The sequence below is a fragment of the Oncorhynchus nerka genome, unplaced genomic scaffold (genome assembly GCF_034236695.1).
Source record: "Oncorhynchus nerka isolate Pitt River unplaced genomic scaffold, Oner_Uvic_2.0 unplaced_scaffold_1436, whole genome shotgun sequence".
Taxonomy (NCBI): Eukaryota; Metazoa; Chordata; class Actinopteri; order Salmoniformes; family Salmonidae; genus Oncorhynchus; species Oncorhynchus nerka.
In genome coordinates this window covers 80,715-108,534 of record NW_027039878.1, presented here as the reverse complement: position 1 = coordinate 108,534, position 27,820 = coordinate 80,715, and the positions used below count along the sequence as shown (strand labels likewise).

Genomic DNA, 27,820 nt, shown 5'->3' with positions numbered 1-27,820 from the left:
TATCAACCCTTAGACAATAACACAACCCCTTCCTCAGTCTGAACATAGAGTATCAACCCTTAGACAATAACACCACCCCTTCCTCAGTCTGAACATAGAGTATCAACCCTTAGACAATAACACAACCCCCGCCTCAGTCTGAACATAGAGTATCAACCCTTAGACAATAACACAACCCCCGGCCTCAGTCTGAACATAGAGTATCAACCCTTAGACAATAACACAACCCCCGGCCTCAGTCTGAACATAGAGTATCAACCCTTAGACAATAACACAACCCCCGGCCTCAGTCTGAACATAGAGTATCAACCCTTAGACAATAACACAACCCCCTTCCTCAGTCTGAACATAGAGTATCAACCCTTAGACAGTAACACAACCCCCGGCCTCAGTCTGAACATAGACTGTCAACCCTTAGACAATAACACAACCCCCTTCCTCAGTCTGAACATAGACTGTCAAATCTTAGACAATAACACAACCCCCGGCCTCAGTCTGCTGCAGTCTGGACTGTGTTGTTCCTCCCCCTAGTCTCATGGTTGTCGTGGTGACCTGGTCCAGATGTATTCATAGAGCTGGGCTTCAGCAGCCTGTTGATGATGTCACCACACGTCTTCTTGTACTGGTTACGGAGCAGGGAGTAGACAAAGGGGTCGCAGGCCGCCTTGCTGTAGGCCAGGCACTTGGAGACCAGTCCCCAGCGGTGGTCGATAGGCACGGACGGAAATAACTCCACTATCCTATACAGGATCGGGAAAGAGGGATGAGAGGGAGGGAGAGAGGGGAGGAGAGGGAGAGAGGGGAGGAGAGGGAGAGGGGAGGAGAGGGAGAGAGAGGAGGAGAGGGAGAGAGGGGAGGAGAGAGAGAGAGGAGGAGAGGGAGAGAGGAGAGGAGAGGGAGAGAGAGGAGGAGAGGGAGAGAGGGGAGGAGAGGGAGAGGGGAGGAGAGAGAGAGGGGAGGAGAGGGAGAGAGAGGAGGAGAGGGGAGAGAGAGGAGGAGAGGGAGAGAGGGGAGGAGAGAGAGAGAGGGGGAGGAGAGGGAGAGAGGGGAGGAGAGGGAGAGGGGAGGAGAGGGAGAGAGGGGAGGAGAGGGAGAGAGAGGAGGAGAGGGAGAGAGTGTAGGAGAGGGAGAGAGGGGAGGAGAGGGAGAGAGGAGAGGGGAGGAAAGGGAGAGAGGGGAGGAGAGGAGAGAGGAGGAGGAGAGGGAGAGAGGGGAGGAGAGGGAGAGAGGAGAGGGGAGGAGAGGGAGAGAGGGGAGGAGAGGGAGGGAGGGGAGGAGAGGGAGAGAGAGGAGGAGAGGGGAGAGAGGGGAGGAGAGGGAGAGAGTGGAGGAGAAGGAGAGAAGGGAGGAGAGGGAGAGAGGGGAGGAGAGGGGAGAGAGAGGAGGAGAGGGAGGGAGGGGGGAGGAGAGGGAGAGAGGGGAGGAGAGGGAGAGAGGGGAGGAGAGGGGAGAGGGGAGGAGAGGGAGAGAAAGGAGGAGAGGGAGAGAGGGGAAGAGAGGGAGAGAGGGGAGGAGAGGGAGAGAAGGGAGGAGAGGGAGAGAGGGGAGGAGAGGGAGAGAAGGGAGGAGAGGGATGTCTTAGATATCTCTCTATCTATGGATGTCAAAGTGCAACATTCTAATTGTCATCCCACAACTACAGAAGAGGTCAGAGTTCAAAGCAGACATTTAGTTCTGTTGTTTGTTACATAATACACATAATGTACTTACAGGGCAGGTAAAGATTCATTATTTAAAGACTTAGGGCTAATTGGTTAATTGGTTAATTGGTTAATTCCATAACGCAAAAGATCTGTATTGTAGCACGGTTGAAATGTACAGGACATTTCTGTGTAAGGCTTAAACTTCTGCGCTACAGATTGGATCGAGGTCTTTGAATCGAGCACTTAGATATTTATCTTCCATTTGAAGATGCCTGGGTATATTGTGCCTTTCTGTTGTCCTGAAAGTCAACAGCACAGTAAATTACCAAAACACAGGAGGGATACGTTACTTTAGACCGAATTAACGTGCAATATCAAATGTGGCTGGCTGTCAAAAGTCAAAACAAATGGTTCTGTTGATTTATGAGCCTGTTTTCCAACCACCCTGAGAAATAATTTCCTCATTTTCCTTCACAAACACTTCCAGCACAGTAGAATTCTATTATGGCTGGCAGGTGGTATAGATCCTGTTGATCCTTGTTATTATGGCTGGCTGGCAGGTGGTATAGATCCTGTTGATCCTTGTTATTATGGCTGGCTGGTGGTATAGATCCTGTTGATCCTTGTTATTATGGCTGCCAGGTGGTATATATCCTATTGACCCTTGTTATTATGGCTGGCAGGTGGTATAGATCCTGTTGATCCTTGTTATTATGGCTGGCAGGTGGTATAGATCCTGTTGATCCTTGTTATTATGGCTGGCTGGCTGGTGGTATAGATCCTGTTGATCCTTGTTATTATGGCTGGCAGGTGGTATAGATCCTGTTGATCCATGTTATTATGGCTGGCAGGTGGTATAGATCCTGTTGATCCATGTTATTATGGCTGCCAGGTGGTATAGATCCTGTTGATCCTTGTTATTATGGCTGCCAGGTGGTATAGATCCTGTTGATCCTTGTTATTATGGCTGCCAGGTGGTATAGATCCTGTTGATCCTTGTTATTATGGCTGGCTGGCAGGTGGTATAGATCCTGTTGATCCTTGTTATTATGGCTGGCTGGCAGGTGGTATAGATCCTGTTGATCCTTGTTATTATGGCTGGCTGGCAGGTGGTATAGATCCTGTTGATCCTTGTTATTATGGCTGCCAGGTGGTATAGATCCTGTTGATCCTTGTTATTATGGCTGCCAGGTGGTATAGATCCTGTTGATCCTTGTTATTATGGCTGCCAGGTGGTATAGATCCTGTTGATCCTTGTTATTATGGCTGCCAGGTGGTATAGATCCTGTTGATCCTTGTTATTATGGCTGCCAGGTGGTATAGATCCTGTTGATCCTTGTTATTATGGCTGCCAGGTGGTATAGATCCTGTTGATCCTTGTTATTATGGCTGCCAGGTGGTATAGATCCTGTTGATCCTTGTTATTATGGCTGGCTGGCAGGTGGTATAGATCCTGTTGATCCTTGTTATTATGGCTGGCTGCCAGGTGGTATAGATCCTGTTGATCCTTGTTATTATGGCTGGCTGGCAGGTGGTATAGATCCTGTTGATCCTTGTTATTATGGCTGGCTGGCAGGTGGTATAGATCCTGTTGATCCATGTTATTATGGCTGGCTGGTAGGTGGTATAGATCCTGTTGATCCATGTTATTACGGCTGGCTGCCAGGTGGTATAGATCCTGTTGATCCATGTTATTATGGCTGCCAGGTGGTATAGATCCTGTTGATCCTTGTTATTATGGCTGCCAGGTGGTATAGATCCTGTTGATCCTTGTTATTATGGCTGCCAGGTGGTATAGATCCTGTTGATCCTTGTTATTATGGCTGCCAGGTGGTATAGATCCTGTTGATCCTTGTTATTATGGCTGCCAGGTGGTATAGATCCTGTTGATCCATGTTATTATGGCTGCCAGGTGGTATAGATCCTGTTAATCCATGTTACTATGGCTGGCAGGTGGTATAGATCCTGTTGATCCATGTTATTATGGCTGGCAGGTGGTATAGATCCTGTTGATCCTTGTTATTATGGCTGGCAGGTGGTATAGATCCTGTTGATCCTTGTTATTATGGCTGGCAGGTGGTATAGATCCTGTTGATCCTTGTTATTATGGCTGGCAGGTGGTATAGATCCTGTTGGTCCTTGTTATTATGGCTGGCTGGCAGGTGGTATAGATCCTGTTGATCCTTGTTATTATGGCTGGCTGGCAGGTGGTATAGATCCTGTTGATCCTTGTTATTATGGCTGGCTGGCAGGTGGTATAGATCCTGTTGATCCTTGTTATTATGGCTGGCTGGCTGCCAGGTGGTATAGATCCTGTTGATCCTTGTTATTATGGCTGGCAGGTGGTATAGATCCTGTTGATCCTTGTTATTATGGCTGCCAGGTGGTATAGATCCTGTTGATCCTTGTTATTATGGCTGGCTGGCTGGTGGTATAGATCCTGTAGATCCTTGTTATTATGGCTGGCTGGCAGGTGGTATAGATCCTGTTGATCCTTGTTATTATGGCTGGCTGGTGGTATAGATCCTGTTGATCCTTGTTATTATGGCTGGCAGGTGGTATAGATCCTGTTGATCCTTGTTATTATGGCTGGCTGGCTGGTGGTATAGATCCTGTTGATCCTTGTTATTATGGCTGGCAGGTGGTATAGATCCTGTTGATCCATGTTATTATGGCTGGCAGGTGGTATAGATCCTGTTGATCCATGTTATTATGGCTGCCAGGTGGTATAGATCCTGTTGATCCTTGTTATTATGGCTGCCAGGTGGTATAGATCCTGTTGATCCTTGTTATTATGGCTGCCAGGTGGTATAGATCCTGTTGATCCTTGTTATTATGGCTGGCCAGGTGGTATAGATCCTGTTGATCCTTGTTATTATGGCTGGCTGGTGGTATAGATCCTGTTGATCCTTGTTATTATGGCTGGCAGGTGGTATAGATCCTGTTGATCCTTGTTATTATGGCTGGCAGGTGGTATAGATCCTGTTGATCCTTGTTATTATGGCTGCCAGGTGGTATAGATCCTGTTGATCCTTGTTATTATGGTTGGCTGGTGGTATAGATCCTGTTGATCCTTGTTATTATGGCTGGCAGGTGGTATAGATCCTGTTGATCCTTGTTATTATGGCTGGCTGGCAGGTGGTATAGATCCTGTTGATCCTTGTTATTATGGCTGGCTGGCAGGTGGTATAGATCCTGTTGATCCTTGTTATTATGGCTGGCTGGCAGGTGGTATAGATCCTGTTGATCCTTGTTATTATGGCTGGCTGGTGGTATAGATCCTGTTGATCCATGTTATTATGGCTGGCAGGTGGTATAGATCCTGTTGATCCTTGTTATTATGGCTGGCTGCCAGGTGGTATAGATCCTGTTGATCCTTGTTATTATGGCTGGCAGGTGGTATAGATCCTGTTGATCCTTGTTATTATGGCTGGCTGCCAGGTGGTATAGATCCTGTTGATCCTTGTTATTATGGCTGGCTGGTGGTATAGATCCTGTTGATCCTTGTTATTATGGCTGGTTGGCTGGCAGGTGGTATAGATCCTGTTGATCCTTGTTATTATGGCTGCCAGGTGGTATAGATCCTGTTGATCCTTGTTATTATGGCTGGCTGGTGGTATAGATCCTGTTAATCCATGTTATTATGGCTGCCAGGTGGTATAGATCCTGTTGATCCTTGTTATTATGGCTGCCAAGTGTTATAGATCCTGTTGATCCTTGTTATTATGGCTGGCTGGCTGGTGGTATAGATCCTGTTGATCCTTGTTATTATGGCTGGCAGGTGGTATAGATCCTGTTGATCCATGTTATTATGGCTGGCAGGTGGTATAGATCCTGTTGATCCATGTTATTATGGCTGCCAGGTGGTATAGATCCTGTTGATCCTTGTTATTATGGCTGCCAGGTGGTATAGATCCTGTTGATCCTTGTTATTATGGCTGCCAGGTGGTATAGATCCTGTTGATCCTTGTTATTATGGCTGGCTGGCAGGTGGTATAGATCCTGTTGATCCTTGTTATTATGGCTGGCTGGCAGGTGGTATAGATCCTGTTGATCCTTGTTATTATGGCTGGCTGGCAGGTGGTATAGATCCTGTTGATCCTTGTTATTATGGCTGCCAGGTGGTATAGATCCTGTTGATCCTTGTTATTATGGCTGCCAGGTGGTATAGATCCTGTTGATCCTTGTTATTATGGCTGCCAGGTGGTATAGATCCTGTTGATCCTTGTTATTATGGCTGCCAGGTGGTATAGATCCTGTTGATCCTTGTTATTATGGCTGCCAGGTGGTATAGATCCTGTTGATCCTTGTTATTATGGCTGCCAGGTGGTATAGATCCTGTTGATCCTTGTTATTATGGCTGCCAGGTGGTATAGATCCTGTTGATCCTTGTTATTATGGCTGGCTGGCAGGTGGTATAGATCCTGTTGATCCTTGTTATTATGGCTGGCTGCCAGGTGGTATAGATCCTGTTGATCCTTGTTATTATGGCTGGCTGGCAGGTGGTATAGATCCTGTTGATCCTTGTTATTATGGCTGGCTGGCAGGTGGTATAGATCCTGTTGATCCATGTTATTATGGCTGGCTGGTAGGTGGTATAGATCCTGTTGATCCATGTTATTACGGCTGGCTGCCAGGTGGTATATATCCTGTTGATCCATGTTATTATGGCTGCCAGGTGGTATAGATCCTGTTGATCCTTGTTATTATGGCTGCCAGGTGGTATAGATCCTGTTGATCCTTGTTATTATGGCTGCCAGGTGGTATAGATCCTGTTGATCCTTGTTATTATGGCTGCCAGGTGGTATAGATCCTGTTGATCCTTGTTATTATGGCTGCCAGGTGGTATAGATCCTGTTGATCCATGTTATTATGGCTGCCAGGTGGTATAGATCCTGTTAATCCATGTTACTATGGCTGGCAGGTGGTATAGATCCTGTTGATCCATGTTATTATGGCTGGCAGGTGGTATAGATCCTGTTGATCCTTGTTATTATGGCTGGCAGGTGGTATAGATCCTGTTGATCCTTGTTATTATGGCTGGCTGCCAGGTGGTATAGATCCTGTTGATCCTTGTTATTATGGCTGGCAGGTGGTATAGATCCTGTTGATCCTTGTTATTATGGCTGGCTGCCAGGTGGTATAGATCCTGTTGATCCTTGTTATTATGGCTGGCTGGCAGGTGGTATAGATCCTGTTGATCCTTGTTATTATGGCTGCCAGGTGGTATAGATCCTGTTGATCCTTGTTATTATGGCTGGCTGGGTGGTATAGATCCTGTTGATCCTTGTTATTATGGCTGCCAGGTGGTATAGATCCTGGATCCTTGTTATTATGGCTGCCAGGTGGTATAGATCCTGTTGATCCTTGTTATTATGGCTGGCTGGCTGGTGGTATAGATCCTGTTGATCCTTGTTATTATGGCTGGCTGGCAGGTGGTATAGATCCTGTTGATCCTTGGGCTGGCTGGTGGTATAGATCCTGTTGATCCTTGTTATTATGGCTGGCAGGTGGTATAGATCCTGTTGATCCTTGTTATTATGGCTGGCTGGTGGTGGTATAGATCCTGTTGATCCTTGTTATTATGGCTGGCAGGTGGTATAGATCCTGTTGATCCATGTTATTATGGCTGGCAGGTGGTATAGATCCTGTTGATCCTTGTTATTATGGCTGGCTGGCAGGTGGTATAGATCCTGTTGATCCTTGTTATTATGGCTGGCTGGCCAGGTGGTATAGATCCTGTTGATCCTTGTTATTATGGCTGGCAGGTGGTATAGATCCTGTTGATCCTTGTTATTATGGCTGGCAGGTGGTATAGATCCTGTTGATCCTTGTTATTATGGCTGCCAGGTGGTATAGATCCTGTTGATCCTTGTTATTATGGCTGGCAGGTGGTATAGATCCTGTTGATCCTTGTTATTATGGCTGGCAGGTGGTATAGATCCTGTTGATCCTTGTTATTATGGCTGGCTGGCAGGTGGTATAGATCCTGTTGATCCTTGTTATTATGGCTGGCTGGCAGGTGGTATAGATCCTGTTGATCCTTGTTATTATGGCTGGCTGGCAGGTGGTATAGATCCTGTTGATCCTTGTTATTATGGCTGGCTGGTGGTATAGATCCTGTTGATCCATGTTATTATGGCTGGCAGGTGGTATAGATCCTGTTGATCCTTGTTATTATGGCTGGCTGCCAGGTGGTATAGATCCTGTTGATCCTTGTTATTATGGCTGGCAGGTGGTATAGATCCTGTTGATCCTTGTTATTATGGCTGGCTGCCAGGTGGTATAGATCCTGTTGATCCTTGTTATTATGGCTGGCTGGTGGTATAGATCCTGTTGATCCTTGTTATTATGGCTGGTTGGCTGGCAGGTGGTATAGATCCTGTTGATCCTTGTTATTATGGCTGCCAGGTGGTATAGATCCTGTTGATCCTTGTTATTATGGCTGGCTGGTGGTATAGATCCTGTTAATCCATGTTATTATGGCTGCCAGGTGGTATAGATCCTGTTGATCCTTGTTATTATGGCTGCCAAGTGTTATAGATCCTGTTAATCCATGTTATTATGGCTGCCAGGTGGTATAGATCCTGTTGATCCTTGTTATTATGGCTGGCTGGCTGCCAGGTGGTATAGATCCTGTTGATCCTGGTTATTATGGCTGGCTGGCTGGTGGTATAGATCCTGTTGATCCTTGTTATTATGGCTGGCTGGCTGCCAGGTGGTATAGATCCTGTTGATCCTTGTTATTATGGCTGGCTGGTGGTATAGATCCTGTTGATCCTTGTTATTATGGCTGGCTGGCTGGCTGCCAGGTGGTATAGATCCTGTTTATCCTTGTTATTATGGCTGGCTGGCTGGCAGGTGGTATAGATCCTGTTGGTCCTTGTTATTATGGCTGCCAGGTGGTATAGATCCTGTTGATCCTTGTTATTATGGCTGGCTGCCAAGTGGTATAGATCCTGTTGATCCTTGTTATTATGGCTGGCTGGCAGGTGGTATAGATCCTGTTGATCCTTGTTATTATGGCTGCCAGGTGGTATAGATCCTGTTGATCCTTGTTATTATGGCTGGTTGGCTGGCTGGTGGTATAGATCCTGTTGATCCTTGTTATTATGGCTGCCAGGTGGTATAGATCCTGTTGATCCTTGTTATTATGGCTGGCAGGTGGTATAGATCCTGTTGATCCTTGTTATTATGGCTGCCAGGTGGTATAGATCCTGTTGATCCTTGTTATTATGGCTGGCTGGCTGGCAGGTGGTATAGATCCTGTTGATCCTTGTTATTATGGCTGCCAGGTGGTATAGATCCTGTTGATCCTTGTTATTATGGCTGGCTGGCTGGCAGGTGGTATAGATCCTGTTGATCCTTGTTATTATGGCTGGCTGGCTGGCAGGTGGTATAGATCCTGTTGATCCTTGTTACTATGGCTGGCTGGCTGGTGGTATAGATCCTGTTGATCCTTGTTATTATGGCTGGTTGGCTGGCCGGTGGTATAGATCCTGTTGATCCTTGTTATTATGGCTGGCTGGTAGGTGGTATAGATCCTGTTGATCCTTGTTATTATGGCTGGCTGGCAGGTGGTATAGATCCTGTTTGTCCTTGTTATTATGGCTGGCTGGCAGGTGGTATAGATCCTGTTGATCCTTGTTATTATGGCTGGCTGGTGGTATAGATCCTGTTGATCCTTGTTATTATGGCTGGCTGGCAGGTGGTATAGATCCTGTTGATCCTTGTTATTATGGCTGGCTGCCAGGTGGTATAGATCCTGTTGATCCATGTTATTATGGCTGCCAGGTGGTATAGATCCTGTTGATCCTTGTTATTATGGCTGCCAGGTGGTATAGATCCTGTTGATCCTTGTTATTATGGCTGGCTGGCAGGTGGTATAGATCCTGTTGATCCTTGTTATTATGGCTGGCTGCCAGGTGGTATAGATCCTGTTGATCCTTGTTATTATTGCTGGCTGGCAGGTGGTATAGATCCTGTTAATCCATGTTATTATTGCTGCCAGGTGGTATAGATCCTGTTGATCCTTGTTATTATGGCTGGCTGCCAGGTGGTATAGATCCTGTTGATCCTTGTTATTATGGCTGGCTGGCAGGTGGTATAGATCCTGTTGATCCTTGTTATTATGGCTGGCTGGTGGTATAGATCCTGTTGATCCTTTTTATTATGGCTGGCTGGCTGGCAGGTGGTATAGATCCTGTTGATCCTTGTTATTATGGCTGGCAGGTGGTATAGATCCTGTTGATCCTTGTTATTATGGCTGGTAGTTGGTATAGATCCTGTTGATCCTTGTTATTATGGCTGGCTGGCAGGTGGTATAGATCCTGTTGATCCTTGTTATTATGGCTGGCAGGTGGTATAGATCCTGTTGATCCTTGTTATTATGGCTGGCAGGTGGTATAGATCCTGTTAATCCATGTTATTATGGCTGCCAGGTGGTATAGATCCTGTTAATCCATGTTATTATGGCTGCCAGGTGGTATAGATCCTGTTGATCCTTGTTATTATGGCTGGCAGGTGGTATAGATCCTGTTGATCATTGTTACTATGGCTGGCTGGCTGGTGGTATAGATCCTGTTGATCCTTGTTATTATGGCTGGTTGGCTGGCAGGTGGTATAGATCCTGTTGATCCTTGTTACTATGGCTGGCTGGCAGGTGGTATAGATCCTGTTGATCCTTGTTATTATGGCTGGCAGGTGGTATAGATCCTGTTGATCCTTGTTATTATGGCTGGCTGGCTGCCAGGTGGTATAGATCCTGTTGATCCTTGTTATTATGGCTGGCTGGCTGCCAGGTGGTATAGATCCTGTTGATCCTTGTTATTATGGCTGGCTGGATGGTGGTATAGATCCTGTTGATCCTTGTTATTATGGCTGGCAGGTGGTATAGATCCTGTTGATCCTTGTTATTATGGCTGGCTGGCTGCCAGGTGGTATAGATCCTGTTGATCCTTGTTATTATGGCTGGCTGGCTGGCAGGTGGTATAGATCCTGTTGATCCTTGTTATTATGGCTGGCAGGTGGTATAGATACTGTTGATCCTTGTTATTATGGCTGGCAGGTGGTATAGATCCTGTTGATCCTTGTTATTATGGCTGCCAGGTGGTATAGATCCTGTTGATCCTTGTTATTATGGCTGGCAGGTGGTATAGATCCTGTTGATCCTTGTTATTATGGCTGCCAGGTGGTATAGATCCTGTTGATCCTTGTTATTATGGCTGGCAGGTGGTATAGATCCTGTTGATCCTTGTTATTATGGCTGGCAGGTGGTATAGATCCTGTTGATCCTTGTTATTATGGCTGGCTGGTTATTATGGCTGGCAGGTATAGATCCTGTTGATCCTTGTTATTATGGCTGCCAGGTGGTATAGATCCTGTTGATCCTTGTTATTATGGCTGGCAGGTGGTATAGATCCTGTTGATCCTTGTTATTATGGCTGCGAGGTGGTATAGATCCTGTTGATCCTTGTTATTATAGCTGGCAGGTGGTATAGATCCTGTTGATCCTTGTTATTATGGCTGGCTGGCTGGCAGGTGGTATAGATCCTGTTGATCCTTGTTATTATGGCTGGCTGGCTGGCAGGTGGTATAGATCCTGTTGATCCTTGTTATTACGGCTGGCTGGCTGGCAGGTGGTATAGATCCTGTTGATCCTTGTTATTATGGCTGCCAGGTGGTATAGATCCTGTTGATCCTTGTTATTATGGCTGGCTGGCTGCCAGGTGGTATAGATCCTGTTGATCCTTGTTATTATGGCTGGCTGGCTGGCAGGTGGTATAGATCCTGTTGATCCTTGTTATTATGGCTGGCTGGCTGGCAGGTGGTATAGATCCTGTTGATCCTTGTTATTATGGCTGGCAGGTGGTATAGATCCTGTTGATCCTTGTTATTATGGCTGGCAGGTGTATAGATCCTGTTGATCCTTGTTATTATGGCTGGCTGGTGGTATAGATCCTGTTGATCCTTGTTATTATGGCTGGCTGGCTGGCAGGTGGTATAGATCCTGTTGATCCTTGTTATTATGGCTGGCTGGTGGTATAGATCCTGTTGATCCTTGTTATTATGGCTGGCTGGTAGGTGGTATAGATCCTGTTGATCCTTGTTATTATGGCTGGCTGGCAGGTGGTATAGATCCTGTTGATCCTTGTTATTATGGCTGCCAGGTGGTATAGATCCTGTTGATCCTTGTTATTATGGCTGCCAGGTGGTATAGATCCTGTTGATCCTTGTTATTATGGCTGGCTGGCAGGTGGTATAGATCCTGTTGATCCTTGTTATTATGGCTGGCTGGCAGGTGGTATAGATCCTGTTGATCCTTGTTATTATGGCTGGCTGCCAGGTGGTATAGATCCTGTTGATCCTTGTTATTATGGCTGGCTGCCAGGTGGTATAGATCCTGTTGGTCCTTGTTATTATGGCTGGCTGCCAGGTGGTATAGATCCTGTTGATCCTTGTTATTATGGCTGGCTGGCAGGTGGTATAGATCCTGTTGATCCATGTTATTATGGCTGCCAGGTGGTATAGATCCTGTTGATCCTTGTTATTATGGCTGGCTGGCTGGTGGTATAGATACTGTTGATCCTTGTTAACATGGCTGGCTGGTGGTATAGATCCTGTTGATCCTTGTTATTATGGCTGGCTGGCAGGTGGTATAGATCCTGTTGATCCATGTTATTATGGCTGCCAGGTGGTATAGATCCTGTTGATCCTTGTTATTATGGCTGGCAGGTGGTATAGATCCTGTTGGTCCTTGTTATTATGGCTGCCAGGTGGTATAGATCCTGTTGATCCTTGTTATTATGGCTGGCTGGCAGGTGGTATAGATCCTGTTGATCCTTGTTATTATGGCTGGCTGGCTGGTGGTATAGATCCTGTTGATCCTTGTTATTATGGCTGGCTGGCAGGTGGTATAGATCCTGTTGATCCTTGTTATTATGGCTGGCTGGCAGGTGGTATAGATCCTGTTGATCCTTGTTATTATGGCTGCCAGGTGGTATAGATCCTATTGATCCTTGTTATTATGGCTGCCAGGTGGTATAGATCCTGTTGGTCCTTGTTATTATGGCTGGCTGGCAGGTGGTATAGATCCTGTTGATCCTTGTTAATATGGCTGGCTGGCAGGTGGTATAGATCCTGTTGATCCTTGTTATTATGGCTGGTTGGCAGGTGGTATAGATCCTGTTGATCCTTGTTATTATGGCTGCCAGGTGGTATAGATCCTGTTGATCCTTGTAATTATGGCTGCCAGGTGGTATAGATCCTGTTGATCCTTGTTATTATGGCTGCCAGGTGGTATAGATCCTGTTGATCCTTGTTATTATGGCTGGCTGGCAGGTGGTATAGATCCTGTTGATCCTTGTTATTATGGCTGGCTGCCAGGTGGTATAGATCCTGTTGATCCTTGTTATTATGGCTGGCTGGCAGGTGGTATAGATCCTGTTGATCCTTGTTATTATGGCTGGCTGGCAGGTGGTATAGATCCTGTTGATCCATGTTATTATGGCTGGCTGGTAGGTGGTATAGATCCTGTTGATCCATGTTATTACGGCTGGCTGCCAGGTGGTATAGATCCTGTTGATCCATGTTATTATGGCTGCCAGGTGGTATAGATCCTGTTGATCCTTGTTATTATGGCTGCCAGGTGGTATAGATCCTGTTGATCCTTGTTATTATGGCTGCCAGGTGGTATAGATCCTGTTGATCCTTGTTATTATGGCTGCCAGGTGGTATAGATCCTGTTGATCCTTGTTATTATGGCTGCCAGGTGGTATAGATCCTGTTGATCCATGTTATTATGGCTGCCAGGTGGTATAGATCCTGTTAATCCATGTTACTATGGCTGGCAGGTGGTATAGATCCTGTTGATCCATGTTATTATGGCTGGCAGGTGGTATAGATCCTGTTGATCCTTGTTATTATGGCTGGCAGGTGGTATAGATCCTGTTGATCCTTGTTATTATGGCTGGCAGGTGGTATAGATCCTGTTGATCCTTGTTATTATGGCTGGCAGGTGGTATAGATCCTGTTGGTCCTTGTTATTATGGCTGGCTGGCAGGTGGTATAGATCCTGTTGATCCTTGTTATTATGGCTGGCTGGCAGGTGGTATAGATCCTGTTGATCCTTGTTATTATGGCTGGCTGGCAGGTGGTATAGATCCTGTTGATCCTTGTTATTATGGCTGGCTGGCTGCCAGGTGGTATAGATCCTGTTGATCCTTGTTATTATGGCTGGCAGGTGGTATAGATCCTGTTGATCCTTGTTATTATGGCTGCCAGGTGGTATAGATCCTGTTGATCCTTGTTATTATGGCTGGCTGGCTGGTGGTATAGATCCTGTTGATCCTTGTTATTATGGCTGGCTGGCAGGTGGTATAGATCCTGTTGATCCATGTTATTATGGCTGGCTGGCAGGTGGTATAGATCCTGTTGATCCTTGTTATTATGGCTGGCAGGTGGTATAGATCCTGTTGGTCCTTGTTATTATGGCTGGCTTGCAGGTGGTATAGATCCTGTTGATCCTTGTTATTATGGCTGGCTGGCAGGTGGTATAGATCCTGTTGATCCTTGTTATTATGGCTGGCAGGTGGTATAGATCCTGTTGATCCTTGTTATTATGGCTGGCTGGCCTGGATCCTTGTTATTATGGCTGGCTGGCTGGCAGGTGGTATAGATCCTGTTGATCCTTGTTATTATGGCTGGCTGCCAGGTGGTATAGATCCTGTTGATCCTTGTTAACATGGCTGGCTGGTGGTATAGATCCTGTTGATCCTTGTTATTATGGCTGCCAGGTGGTATAGATCCTGTTGATCCTTGTTATTATGGCTGGCAGGTGGTATAGATCCTGTTGATCCTTGTTATTATGGCTGCCAGGTGGTATAGATCCTGTTGATCCTTGTTATTATGGTTGGCAGGTGGTATAGATCCTGTTGATCCTTGTTATTATGGCTGGCAGGTGGTATAGATCCTGTTGATCCTTGTTATTATGGCTGGCTGGCAGGTGGTATAGATCCTGTTGATCCTTGTTATTATGGCTGGCTGGCAGGTGGTATAGATCCTGTTGATCCTTGTTATTATGGCTGGCTGGCAGGTGGTATAGATCCTGTTGATCCTTGTTATTATGGCTGGCTGGTGGTATAGATCCTGTTGATCCATGTTATTATGGCTGGCAGGTGGTATAGATCCTGTTGATCCTTGTTATTATGGCTGGCTGCCAGGTGGTATAGATCCTGTTGATCCTTGTTATTATGGCTGGCTGGTGGTATAGATCCTGTTGATCCTTGTTATTATGGCTGGTTGGCTGGCAGGTGGTATAGATCCTGTTGATCCTTGTTATTATGGCTGCCAGGTGGTATAGATCCTTGTTGATCTGGCTGGTGGTTATTATGGCTGGTTGGCTGGCAGGTGGTATAGATCCTGTTGATCCTTGTTATTATGGCTGCCAGGTGGTATAGATCCTGTTGATCCTTGTTATTATGGCTGCCAAGTGGCCTGTTAATCCATGTTATTATGGCTGCCAGGTGGTATAGATCCTGTTGATCCTTGTTATTATGGCTGGCTGGCTGCCAGGTGGTATAGATCCTGTTGATCCTGGTTATTATGGCTGGCTGGCTGGTGGTATAGATCCTGTTGATCCTTGTTATTATGGCTGGCTGGCTGCCAGGTGGTATAGATCCTGTTGATCCTTGTTATTATGGCTGGCTGGTGGTATAGATCCTGTTGATCCTTGTTATTATGGCTGGCTGGCTGGCTGCCAGGTGGTATAGATCCTGTTGATCCTTGTTATTATGGCTGGCTGGCTGGCAGGTGGTATAGATCCTGTTGGTCCTTGTTATTATGGCTGCTGGCAGGTGGTATAGATCCTGTTGATCCTTGTTATTATGGCTGGCTGGCAGGTGGTATAGATCCTGTTGATCCTTGTTATTATGGCTGGCTGGCAGGTGGTATAGATCCTGTTGATCCTTGTTATTATGGCTGCCAGGTGGTATAGATCCTGTTGATCCTTGTTATTATGGCTGGTTGGCTGGCTGGTGGTATAGATCCTGTTGATCCTTGTTATTATGGCTGCCAGGTGGTATAGATCCTGTTGATCCTTGTTATTATGGCTGGCAGGTGGTATAGATCCTGTTGATCCTTGTTATTATGGCTGCCAGGTGGTATAGATCCTGTTGATCCTTGTTATTATGGCTGGCTGGCTGGCAGGTGGTATAGATCCTGTTGATCCTTGTTATTATGGCTGCCAGCTGTTGATCCTTGTTATTATGAGTGGCTGGCTGGCAGGTGGTATAGATCCTGTTGATCCTTGTTATTATGGCTGGCTGGCTGGCAGGTGGTATAGATCCTGTTGATCCTTGTTACTATGGCTGGCTGGCAGGTGGTATAGATCCTGTTGATCCTTGTTATTATGGCTGGCTGCCAGGTGGTATAGATCATGTTGATCCTTGTTATTATGGCTGGTTGGCTGGCAGGTGGTATAGATCCTGTTGATCCTTGTAATTATGGCTGGCTGGTAGAAGGTATAGATCCTGTTGATCCTTGTTAATATGGCTGGCTGGCAGGTGGTATAGATCCTGTTGATCCTTGTTATTATGGCTGGCAGGTGGTATAGATCCTGTTTGCCTGGGCTGGGCAGGTGGTATAGATCCTGTTGATCCTTGTTATTATGGCTGGCTGGTGGTATAGATCCTGTTGATCCTTGTTATTATGGCTGCCAGGTGGTATAGATCCTGTTAATCCATGTTATTATGGCTGCCAGGTGGTATAGATCCTGTTGATCCTTGTTATTATGGCTGCCAGGTGGTATAGATCCTGTTGATCCTTGTTATTATGGCTGGCTGGCAGGTGGTATAGATCCTGTTGATCCTTGTTATTATGGCTGGCTGCCAGGTGGTATAGATCCTGTTGATCCTTGTTATTATGGCTGGCTGGCAGGTGGTATAGATCCTGTTAATCCATGTTATTATTGCTGCCAGGTGGTATAGATCCTGTTGATCCTTGTTATTATGGCTGGCTGGCAGGTGGTATAGATCCTGTTGATCCTTGTTATTATGGCTGGCTGGCAGGTGGTATAGATCCTGTTGATCCTTGTTATTATGGCTGGCTGGCTGGTGGTATAGATCCTGTTGATCCTTGTTATTATGGCTGGCTGGCTGGCTGGGTGGTATAGATCCTGTTGATCCTTGTTATTATGGCTGGCAGGTGGTATAGATCCTGTTGATCCTTGTTATTATGGCTGGTAGGTGGTATAGATCCTGTTGATCCTTGTTATTATGGCTGGCTGGCAGGTGGCAGGTGGTATAGATCCTGTTGATCCTTGTTATTATGGCTGGCAGGTGGTATAGATCCTGTTGATCCTTGTTATTATGGCTGGCAGGTGGTATAGATCCTGTTGATCCTTGTTATTATGGCTGGCTGGCTGGTGGTATAGATCCTGTTGATCCTTGTTATTATGGCTGGCTGGCAGGTGGTATAGATCCTGTTGATCCTTGTTATTATGGCTGGCTGGCAGGTGGTATAGATCCTGTTGATCCTTGTTATTATGGCTGGCTGGCAGGTGGTATAGATCCTGTTGATCCTTGTTATTATGGCTGGCTGGCTGCCAGGTGGTATAGATCCTGTTGATCCTTGTTATTATGGCTGGCTGGCTGCCAGGTGGTATAGATCCTGTTGATCCTTGTTATTATGGCTGGCCTGTTGATCCTTGTTATTATGGCTGGCTGGCTGGTGGTATAGATCCTGTTGTCCTTGTTATTATGGCTGGCAGGTATAGATCCTGTTGATCCTTGTTATTATGGCTGGCTGGTGGTATAGATCCTGTTGATCCTTGTTAGGCTGGCTGGCTAGATCCTGTTGATCCTTGTTATTATGGCTGGCAGGTGGTATAGATCCTGTTGATCCTTGTTAATATGGCTGGCAGGTGGTATAGATACTGTTGATCCTTGTTATTATGGCTGGCAGGTGGTATAGATCCTGTTGATCCTTGTTATTATGGCTGCCAGGTGGTATAGATCCTGTTGATCCTTGTTATTATGGCTGGCAGGTGGTATAGATCCTGTTGATCCTTGTTATTATGGCTGGCAGGTGGTATAGATCCTGTTGATCCTTGTTATTATGGCTGGCTGGTGGTATAGATCCTGTTGATCCTTGTTATTATGGCTGCCAGGTGGTATAGATCCTGTTGATCCTTGTTATTATAGCTGGCAGGTGGTATAGATCCTGTTGATCCTTGTTATTATGGCTGGCTGGCTGGCAGGTGGTATAGATCCTGTTGATCCTTGTTATTATGGCTGGCTGGCTGGCAGGTGGTATAGATCCTGTTGATCCTTGTTATTACGGCTGGCTGGCTGGCAGGTGGTATAGATCCTGTTGATCCTTGTTATTATGGCTGCCAGGTGGTATAGATCCTGTTGATCCTTGTTATTATGGCTGGCTGGCTGCCAGGTGGTATAGATCCTGTTGATCGTTGTTATTATGGCTGGCTGGCTGGCAGGTGGTATAGATCCTGTTGATCCTTGTTATTACGGCTGGCTGGCTGGCAGGTGGTATAGATCCTGTTGATCCTTGTTATTATGGCTGGCTGGCTGGCAGGTGGTATAGATCCTGTTGATCCTTGTTATTATGGCTGGCAGGTGGTATAGATCCTGTTGATCCTTGTTATTATGGCTGGCAGGTGTATAGATCCTGTTGATCCTTGTTATTATGGCTGGCTGGTGGTATAGATCCTGTTGATCCTTGTTATTATGGCTGGCTGGCTGGCAGGTGGTATAGATCCTGTTGATCCTTGTTACTATGGCTGGCTGGCTGGTGGTATAGATCCTGTTGATCCTTGTTATTATGGCTGGCTGGCTGGCAGGTGGTATAGATCCTGTTGATCCTTGTTATTATGGCTGGCTGGTGGTATAGATCCTGTTGATCCTTGTTATTATGGCTGGCTGGTAGGTGGTATAGATCCTGTTGATCCTTGTTATTATGGCTGGCTGGCAGGTGGTATAGATCCTGTTGATCCTTGTTATTATGGCTGCCAGGTGGTATAGATCCTGTTGATCCTTGTTATTATGGCTGCCAGGTGGTATAGATCCTGTTGATCCTTGTTATTATGGCTGGCTGGCAGGTGGTATAGATCCTGTTGATCCTTGTTATTATGGCTGGCTGCCAGGTGGTATAGATCCTGTTGATCCTTGTTATTATGGCTGGCTGCCAGGTGGTATAGATCCTGTTGATCCTTGTTATTATGGCTGGCTGCCAGGTGGTATAGATCCTGTTGATCCTTGTTATTATGGCTGGCTGCCAGGTGGTATAGATCCTGTTCGTCCTTGTTATTATGGCTGGCTGCCAGGTGGTATAGATCCTGTTGATCCTTGTTATTATGGCTGGCTGGCAGGTGGTATAGATCCTGTTGATCCATGTTATTATGGCTGCCAGGTGGTATAGATCCTGTTGATCCTTGTTATTATGGCTGGCTGGCTGGTGGTATAGATACTGTTGATCCTTGTTAACATGGCTGGCTGGTGGTATAGATCCTGTTGATCCTTGTTATTATGGCTGGCTGGCAGGTGGTATAGATCCTGTTGATCCATGTTATTATGGCTGCCAGGTGGTATAGATCCTGTTGATCCTTGTTATTATGGCTGCCAGGTGGTATAGATCCTGTTGATCCTTGTTATTATGGCTGGCTGGCAGGTGGTATAGATCCTGTTGATCCTTGTTATTATGGCTGGCTGGCTGGTGGTATAGATCCTGTTGATCCTTGTTATTATGGCTGGCTGGCAGGTGGTATAGATCCTGTTGATCCTTGTTATTATGGCTGCCAGGTGGTATAGATCCTATTGATCCTTGTTATTATGGCTGCCAGGTGGTATAGATCCTGTTGGTCCTTGTTATTATGGCTGGCTGGCAGGTGGTATAGATCCTGTTGATCCTTGTTAATATGGCTGGCTGCCAGGTGGTATAGATCCTGTTGATCCTTGTTATTATGGCTGGCAGGTGGTATAGATCCTGTTGATCCTTGTTATTATGGCTGGCTTCCTGCTAGGTGATATTGGTCCTGTTGAACCTAGTTATTAATATCATCTAATGTACTCTTGTAAAGATATCAGGGACATCTCATCTTATGTTGCTTGTAAAGATATCTCTCTCTCTCTCTTCCCCTCCCCTCTTTCTACCTACCTGGTGATGACGTAGGGAGCAAAGCAGACCATGAACGTGCCGATGAAGGTACTGATCTTCCTGGTTGCTCTCTGTCTCCTCCTCTTCTGCTCCTCCAGACAACGCTCTCGAACACTGATCAGGGAAATATGTGGTTACACTTTATTTGACACACGTCTTCATGACATGAACATGATTATGTTGTTTGTTAGACCTAAAATCAGATTTCACGAGGTGCCATGAGGTGCCATGAGGTGCCATGAGGTGTCATGAGGTGTCATGAGGTGTCATTATGTTTCATGAGGTGCCATGAGGTGCCATGAGGTGCCATGAGGTGCCATGAGGTGCCATGAGGTGCCATGGGGTGTCATGAGGTGCCATGAGGTGCCATGAGGTGTCATGAGGTGTCATTATGTTTCATGAGGTGCCATGAGGTGCCATGATGTGCCATGAGGTGCCATGAGGTGCCATGAGGTGTCATTATGTTTCATGAGGTGCCATGAGGTGCCATGAGGTGTCATGAGGTGTCATTATGTTTCATGAGGTGCCATGAGGTGCCATGAGGTGCCATGAGGTGCCATGAGGTGCCATGAGGTGCCATGAGGTGTCATGAGGTGTCATTATGTTTCATGAGGTGCCATGAGGTGCCATGAGGTGCCATGAGTTGTCATGAGGTGCCATGAGGTGCCATGAGGTGCCATGAGGTGTCATGAGGTGCTATGAGGTGCTATGAGGTGTCACAAGGTGCCATGAGGTGCCATGAGGTGCCATGAGGTGTTATGAGGTGCCATGAGGTGTTATGAGGTGTCATGAGGTGCCATGAGGTGCTATGAGGTGCCATGAGGTGCCATGAGGTGTTATGAGGTGCTATGAGGTGCCATGAGGTGCCATGAGGTGCTATGAGGTGCCATGAGGTGCCATGAGGTGTTATGAGGTGTCATTATGTGTCATTAGGTGTACTTAGGTGTGCTGTAATGACACGTGGTACCATGAGGTGCCATGAGGTGCCATGAGGTGCCATGAGGTGCTATGAGGTGTTATGAGGTGCTATGAGGTGCCATGAGGTGCCATGAGGTGCCATGAGGTGCTATGAGGTGCCATGAGGTGTTATGAGCTGCTATGAGGTGCCATGAGGTGCCATGAGGTGCCATGAGGTGTCATGAGGTGTCATTATGTTTCATGAGGTGCCATGAGGTGCCATGAGGTGCCATGAGTTGTCATGAGGTGCCATGAGGTGCCATGAGGTGCCATGAGGTGCCATGAGGTGTCATGAGGTGCTATGAGGTGCTATGAGGTGTCACAAGGTGCCATGAGGTGCCATGAGGTGCCATGAGGTGTTATGAGGTGCCATGAGGTGTTATGAGGTGTCATGAGGTGCCATGAGGTGCCATGAGGTGCTATGAGGTGCTATGAGGTGCCATGAGGTGCCATGAGGTGTTATGAGGTGCTATGAGGTGCCATGAGGTGCCATGAGGTGCTATGAGGTGCCATGAGGTGCCATGAGGTGTTATGAGGTGTCATTATGTGTCATTAGGTGTGCTTAGGTGTGCTGTAATGACACGAGGTACCATGAGGTGCCATGAGGTGCCATGAGGTGCCATGAGGTGCTATGAGGTGTTATGAGGTGCTATGAGGTGCCATGAGGTGCCATGAGGTGCCATGAGGTGCTATGAGGTGCCATGAGGTGTTATGAGCTGCTATGAGGTGCCATGAGGTGCCATGAGGTGTCATTATGTGTCATTAGGTGTGCTGTAATGACACAAGGTGTCATTAGGTGTGCTTAGCTGTGCTGAAGTGACATGAGTTGTCATTATGTGTCATTATGTGTCATTATGTGTCATTACGTGCCATGAGGTGCCATTAGGTGTCTGTTTATCTGTCAGCCATAGAGATTGAGGACGACAGTGTGCATGTGTGTATGTGTGCATGTGTGTGCACATGGCAGTCGTAGACAGCAATATTTTCATAATCATGTTATGACAATAGAGTGGTTAAAGACACGTGTGTTTTACATGATTACGTGACGTGTGTGGTGTGGTCTTGTGTGTGATGATGATGGTTATAGAATGTTACCCATATCAGACTGTTTTATCCAGAAAAACAGACAAAGAGTCTGTCTATTATGCCACAGTAAATGACCATGTAATAGGAGACTCCTCCCACTCAGTAAAACACTGGTTTTATCCTATTCTAACCAGGAAACAGACAAAGAGTCTGTCTATTATGCCACAGTAAATGAACATGTAATAGGAGACCCTCCCACTCAGTAAAACACTGGTTTTATCCTATTCTAACCAGGAAACAGACAAAGAGTCTGTCTATTATGCCACAGTAAATGACCATGTAATAGGAGACTCCTCCCACTCAGTAAAACACTGGTTTTATCCTATTCTAACCAGGAAACAGACAAAGAGTCTGTCCCTATTTATGACACAGTAAATGACCATGTAATAGGAGACTCCTCCCACTCAGTAAAACACTGGTTTTATCCTATTCTAACCAGGAAACAGACAAAGAGTCTGTCTATTATGCCACAGTAAATGACCATTAATAGGAGTTACCCATCCCACTAGTAAAAACACTGGTTTTATCCTATTCTAACCAGGAACTATCTGCATCCCAAATGATAACTAACCATTAACTATCTAGTTACACTACTTAACCAGGGCTCTGATTAAAGTGGTGCACTACAGAGGGAACCATTAACTATCTGGGTTACTACATGTATATAGAGCTGAAACTATCTGGAGTTACTACATGTAGAACAGATATAACCATTAACTATCTGGAGTTACTACATGTAGATATAACCATTAACTATCTGGAGTTACTACATGTAGAACAGATATAACCATTAACTATCTGGAGTTACTACATGTATATATAACCATTAACTATCTGGAGTTACTACATGTATATATAACCATTAACTATCTGGAGTTACTACATGTATATATAACCATTAACTATCTGGAGTTACTACATGTATATATAACCATTAACTATCTGGAGTTACTACATGTATATATAACCATTAACTATCTGGAGTGACTACATGTAGAACAGATATAACCATTAACTATCTGGAGTTACTACATGTATATATAACCATTAACTATCTGGAGTTACTACATGTAGAACAGATATAACCATTAACTATCTGGAGTTACTACATGTATATATAACCATTAACTATCTGGAGTTACTACATGTATATATAACCATTAACTATCTGGAGTTACTACATGTATATATAACCATTAACTATCTGGAGTTACTACATGTATATATAACCATTAACTATCTGGAGTTACTACATGTATATATAACCATTAACTATCTGGGGTTACTACATGAACAGATATAACCATTAACTATCTGGGGTTACTACATGTATATATAACCATTAACTATCTGGAGTTACTACATGTAGATATAACCATTAACTATCTGGAGTTACTACATGTATATATAACCATTAACTATCTGGAGTTACTACTGGAGTTACTAGAACAGATATAACCATTAACTATCTGGAGTTACTACATGTAGATATAACCATTAACTATCTGGAGTTACTACATGTAGAACAGATATAACCATTAACTATCTGGAGTTACTAAATGTATATATAACCATTAACTATCTGGAGTTACTACATTAACTATCTGAACAGATATAACCATTAACTATCTGGAGTTACTACATGTAGAACAGATATAACCATTAACTATCTGGAGTTACTACATGTATATATAACCATTAACTATCTGGAGTTACTACATGTATATATAACCATTAACTATCTGGAGTTACTACATGTAGAACAGATATAACCATTAACTATCTGGAGTTACTACATGTAGATATAACCATTAACTATCTGGAGTTACTACATGTAGAACAGATATAACCATTAACTATCTGGAGTTACTACATGTATATATAACCATTAACTATCTGGAGTTACTACATGTATATATAACCATTAACTATCTGGAGTTACTACATGTAGATATAACCATTAACTATCTGGAGTTACTACATGTATATATAACCATTAACTATCTGGAGTTACTACATGTAGATGGAGTTACTACATGTATATATAACCATTAACTATCTGGAGTTACTACATGTATATATAACCAGAACAGATATAACCATTAACTATCTGGAGTTACTACATGTATATATAACCATTAACTATCTGGAGTTACTACATGTATATATAACCATTAACTATCTGGAGTTACTACATGTATATATAACCATTAACTATCTGGAGTTACTACATGTATATATAACCATTAACTATCTGGAGTTACTACATGTAGAACAGATATAACCATTAACTATCTGGAGTTACTACATGTATATATAACCATTAACTATCTGGAGTTACTACATGTATATATAACCATTAACTATCTGGAGTTACTACATGTATATATAACCATTAACTATCTGGAGTTACTACATGTAGAACAGATATAACCATTAACTATCTGGAGTTACTACATGTAGAACAGATATAACCATTAACTATCTGGAGTTACTACATGTATATATAACCATTAACTATCTGGAGTTACTACATGTATATATAACCATTAACTATCTGGGGTTACTACATGTATATATAACCATTAACTATCTGGAGTTACTACATGTATATATAACCATTAACTATCTGGAGTTACTACATGTATATATAACCATTAACTATCTGGAGTTACTACATGTATATATAACCATTAACTATCTGGAGTTACTACATGTATATATAACCATTAACTATCTGGAGTTACTACATGTAGAATATAACCATTAACTATCTGGAGTTACTACATGTATATATAACCATTAACTATCTGGAGTTACTACATCTGTATATATAACCATTAACTATCTGGGGTTACTACATGTATATATAACCATTAACTATCTGGAGTTACTACATGTAGAACAGATATAACCATTAACTATCTGGAGTTACTACATGTAGAACAGATATAACCATTAACTATCAGGAGTTACTACATGTAGAACATACTGTATATTGAACACAATAGAATAGAACACAGTAAAACATAATGGATTTGAACACAATAGAATATAATACAACACAATAGAACACAATAGAATAGAACACACCAGAATTGAACACAATAGCACACAATAGAATAGAACACAATAGAACACAATAGAGCACAGTAGAATAGAACACAATAGAACACAATAGAGCACAGTAGAATATAACACAATAGAATAGACTCAACAGAACACAACACAATAGAACACAATAGACCACAGTAGAACACAACACAATAGAACACAATGGAATAGAACGCAATAGAACACAACAGAAAATAACGCAATAGAACACAATATAGCACAACACGATATAATACAACACAATAGAACACAACACAATATAATAGAACATAATAGATCACAACGCAACACCATATAACACAATAGAACACAACACCATTTAACACAATAGAACACAACACCATTTAACACAATAGAACACAACACCATTTAACACAATAGAACACAACACCATTTAACACAATAGAACACAACACCATTTAACACAATAGAACACAACACCATTTAACACAATAGAACACAACACCATTTAACACAATAGAACACAACACCATTTAACACAATAGAACACAACACCATTTAACACAATAGAACACAACACCATATAACACAATAGAACACAACACCATTTAACACAATAGAACACAATACCATATAACACAATAGAACACAATATCATATAACACAATAGAACACAACACCATATAACACAATAGAACACAACACCATATAACACAATAGAACACAATAGAACACAATATCATATAACACAATAGAACACAACACCATTTAACACAATAGAACACAATATCATAGAACACAATATAACACAACACAATAACACAACAGAACACAATATCACAATAGAACAACACAATAGAACAATATAACACAACACAATACAATAGAACACAACAGTAGAGAACACAACAGTAGTGAACACAACAGTAGTGAACACAACAGTAGTGAACACAACAGAATAGAACACAACACAATGGAACACAACAGAATAGAACACAACACAATAGAACACAACAGAATATAACACAACAGAATAGAACACAACACAATAGAACACAACAGAATATAACACAACAGAATAGAACACAACAGTAGTGAACACAACAGTAGTGAACACAACAGTAGTGAACACAACAGTAGAGAACACAACACAATAGAGCACAACAGAATAGAACACAACAGAATAGAACACAACACAATAGAACACAACAGAATAGAACACAACACAATAGAACACAACACAATAGAGCACAACAGTAGTGAACACAACAGAATAGAACACAACACAATGGAACACAACAGAATAGAACACAACACAATAGAACACAACAGAATATAACACAACAGAATAGAACACAACACAATAGAGCACAACGGAATAGAACACAACAGAATAGAAGACAACACAATAGAACACAACAGAATAGAACACAACAGAATAGAACACAACAGAATAGAACACAACAGAATAGAAGACAACACAATAGAACACAACAGAATAGAACACAACAGAATAGAACACAACAGAATAGAACACAACAGAATAGAACACAACACAATAGAACACAACACAATAGAACACAACAGATCATAATAGAATAAAGAGATGTCCCATGATGCATTGTTCTGGTTTCAACATGAATTCAAAACAATAGTGAGTTGGAGTAAGGTGAGTTGGAGTAAGGTGAGTTGGAGCAAGGTGAGTTGGAGTAAGGTGAGTTGGAGCAAGGTGAGTTGGAGTAAGGTGAGTTGGAGTAGGTGAGTTGGAGTAAGGTGAGTTGGAGTAAGGTGAGTTGGAGTAGGTGAGTTGGAGTAAGGTGAGTTGGAGTAGGCGAGTTGGAGTAAGGTCAGTTGGAGTAAGGTGAGTTGGAGTAAGGTGAGTTGGAGTAGGTGAGTTGGAGTAAGGTGAGTTGGGAGCAAGGTGCACAGAGAGAAATGCAACTCAAAGACCTCCTCTTACCTTGGGTGAATATCCACAAGCAGCACTAAAGTTTGCATTGTGATAACGTCTATCCGTCTACAGTGGAACCTTGCCACCTTCAGCACTTTCAGGTATGTGACGCACAGGACTAGAAAGGACAGGAGAAAGGTGAGGGAGTGAAACACCACAGTAAAGACAACAAACGGAGTCTGACTGTTGTCCGTCACGTCGGAGAGCGTGCACGACGCGTAAAGGGGACGGTATCCCACCCACGAGAGGCAAGCAGCCGCCATCGAAAAAGACATAGAATGTATCCACGTGTATCCGAGCACGAGAGCGGCATCTCTATGTCGTATTCTAGAATGGTACCTCAACGGGAACACGACAGCGATCCACCTGTCGATGCTCAGAGCGGCCATGCTCAACATCGAATTAGTGGTTAAAAACGTCTCCGAGAAGCCGACCAACTGACAGAAAGCGTCACTTCCGGGCTGCCCCTCGTTGACGAGACCCACCAGAGTTAGAGGCATGTTGGAAACGGTCAGCAACAAGTTACAAAAAGTGAGGTTGAGGGTGAACACACAGGGCACCTGCTTCCGGATCTGTGGGTTGTACAGAAAGCAGATCAGCACCAGGGCGTTGGACAGCAACGACACTACGATAATGACTAGCATCAAGACGGCGAGAAGCACCTCCACAGCGGCCATGGTGTGTGTCTCCCAGTCACTTATTATAAATCTGCTTTTTGGTAATGATTATGTCCAGATCCAACCACCGTATGTGGTTATGGAATAAAGGCATGGTGTTAGCTGGAAGACTCACCCCATAACCACATCCAGACATTCCCTGGTTATATCCCTCTCCTGTGGAGCGCAGCCGTGTCTCTCCTCTGACTCGTTGTCCTCAGACATCTACTTCAGGAACCAGCAGAGTAGACGGTGAAGTCCATCAAGTTAGGAGGATTCCCCCG

At 44.2% G+C, this 27,820-nt stretch overlaps 1 protein-coding gene across 1 annotated transcript; it reads right to left on the bottom strand.

Annotated features, from left to right (window-relative positions):
- Nucleotides 1-490: 490 nt before the first annotated feature.
- On the bottom strand, nt 491-27,557 carry LOC135568682 (G-protein coupled receptor 26-like). The gene is made up of 3 exons (XM_065015434.1): nt 26,890-27,557; nt 19,812-19,925; nt 491-740 (listed from the first exon to the last, which is right to left on the bottom strand). Exons 1-3 carry the CDS (start codon nt 27,555-27,557, stop codon nt 491-493), a joined length of 1,032 nt encoding a protein of 343 aa, XP_064871506.1.
- Nucleotides 27,558-27,820: the final 263 nt, after the last annotated feature.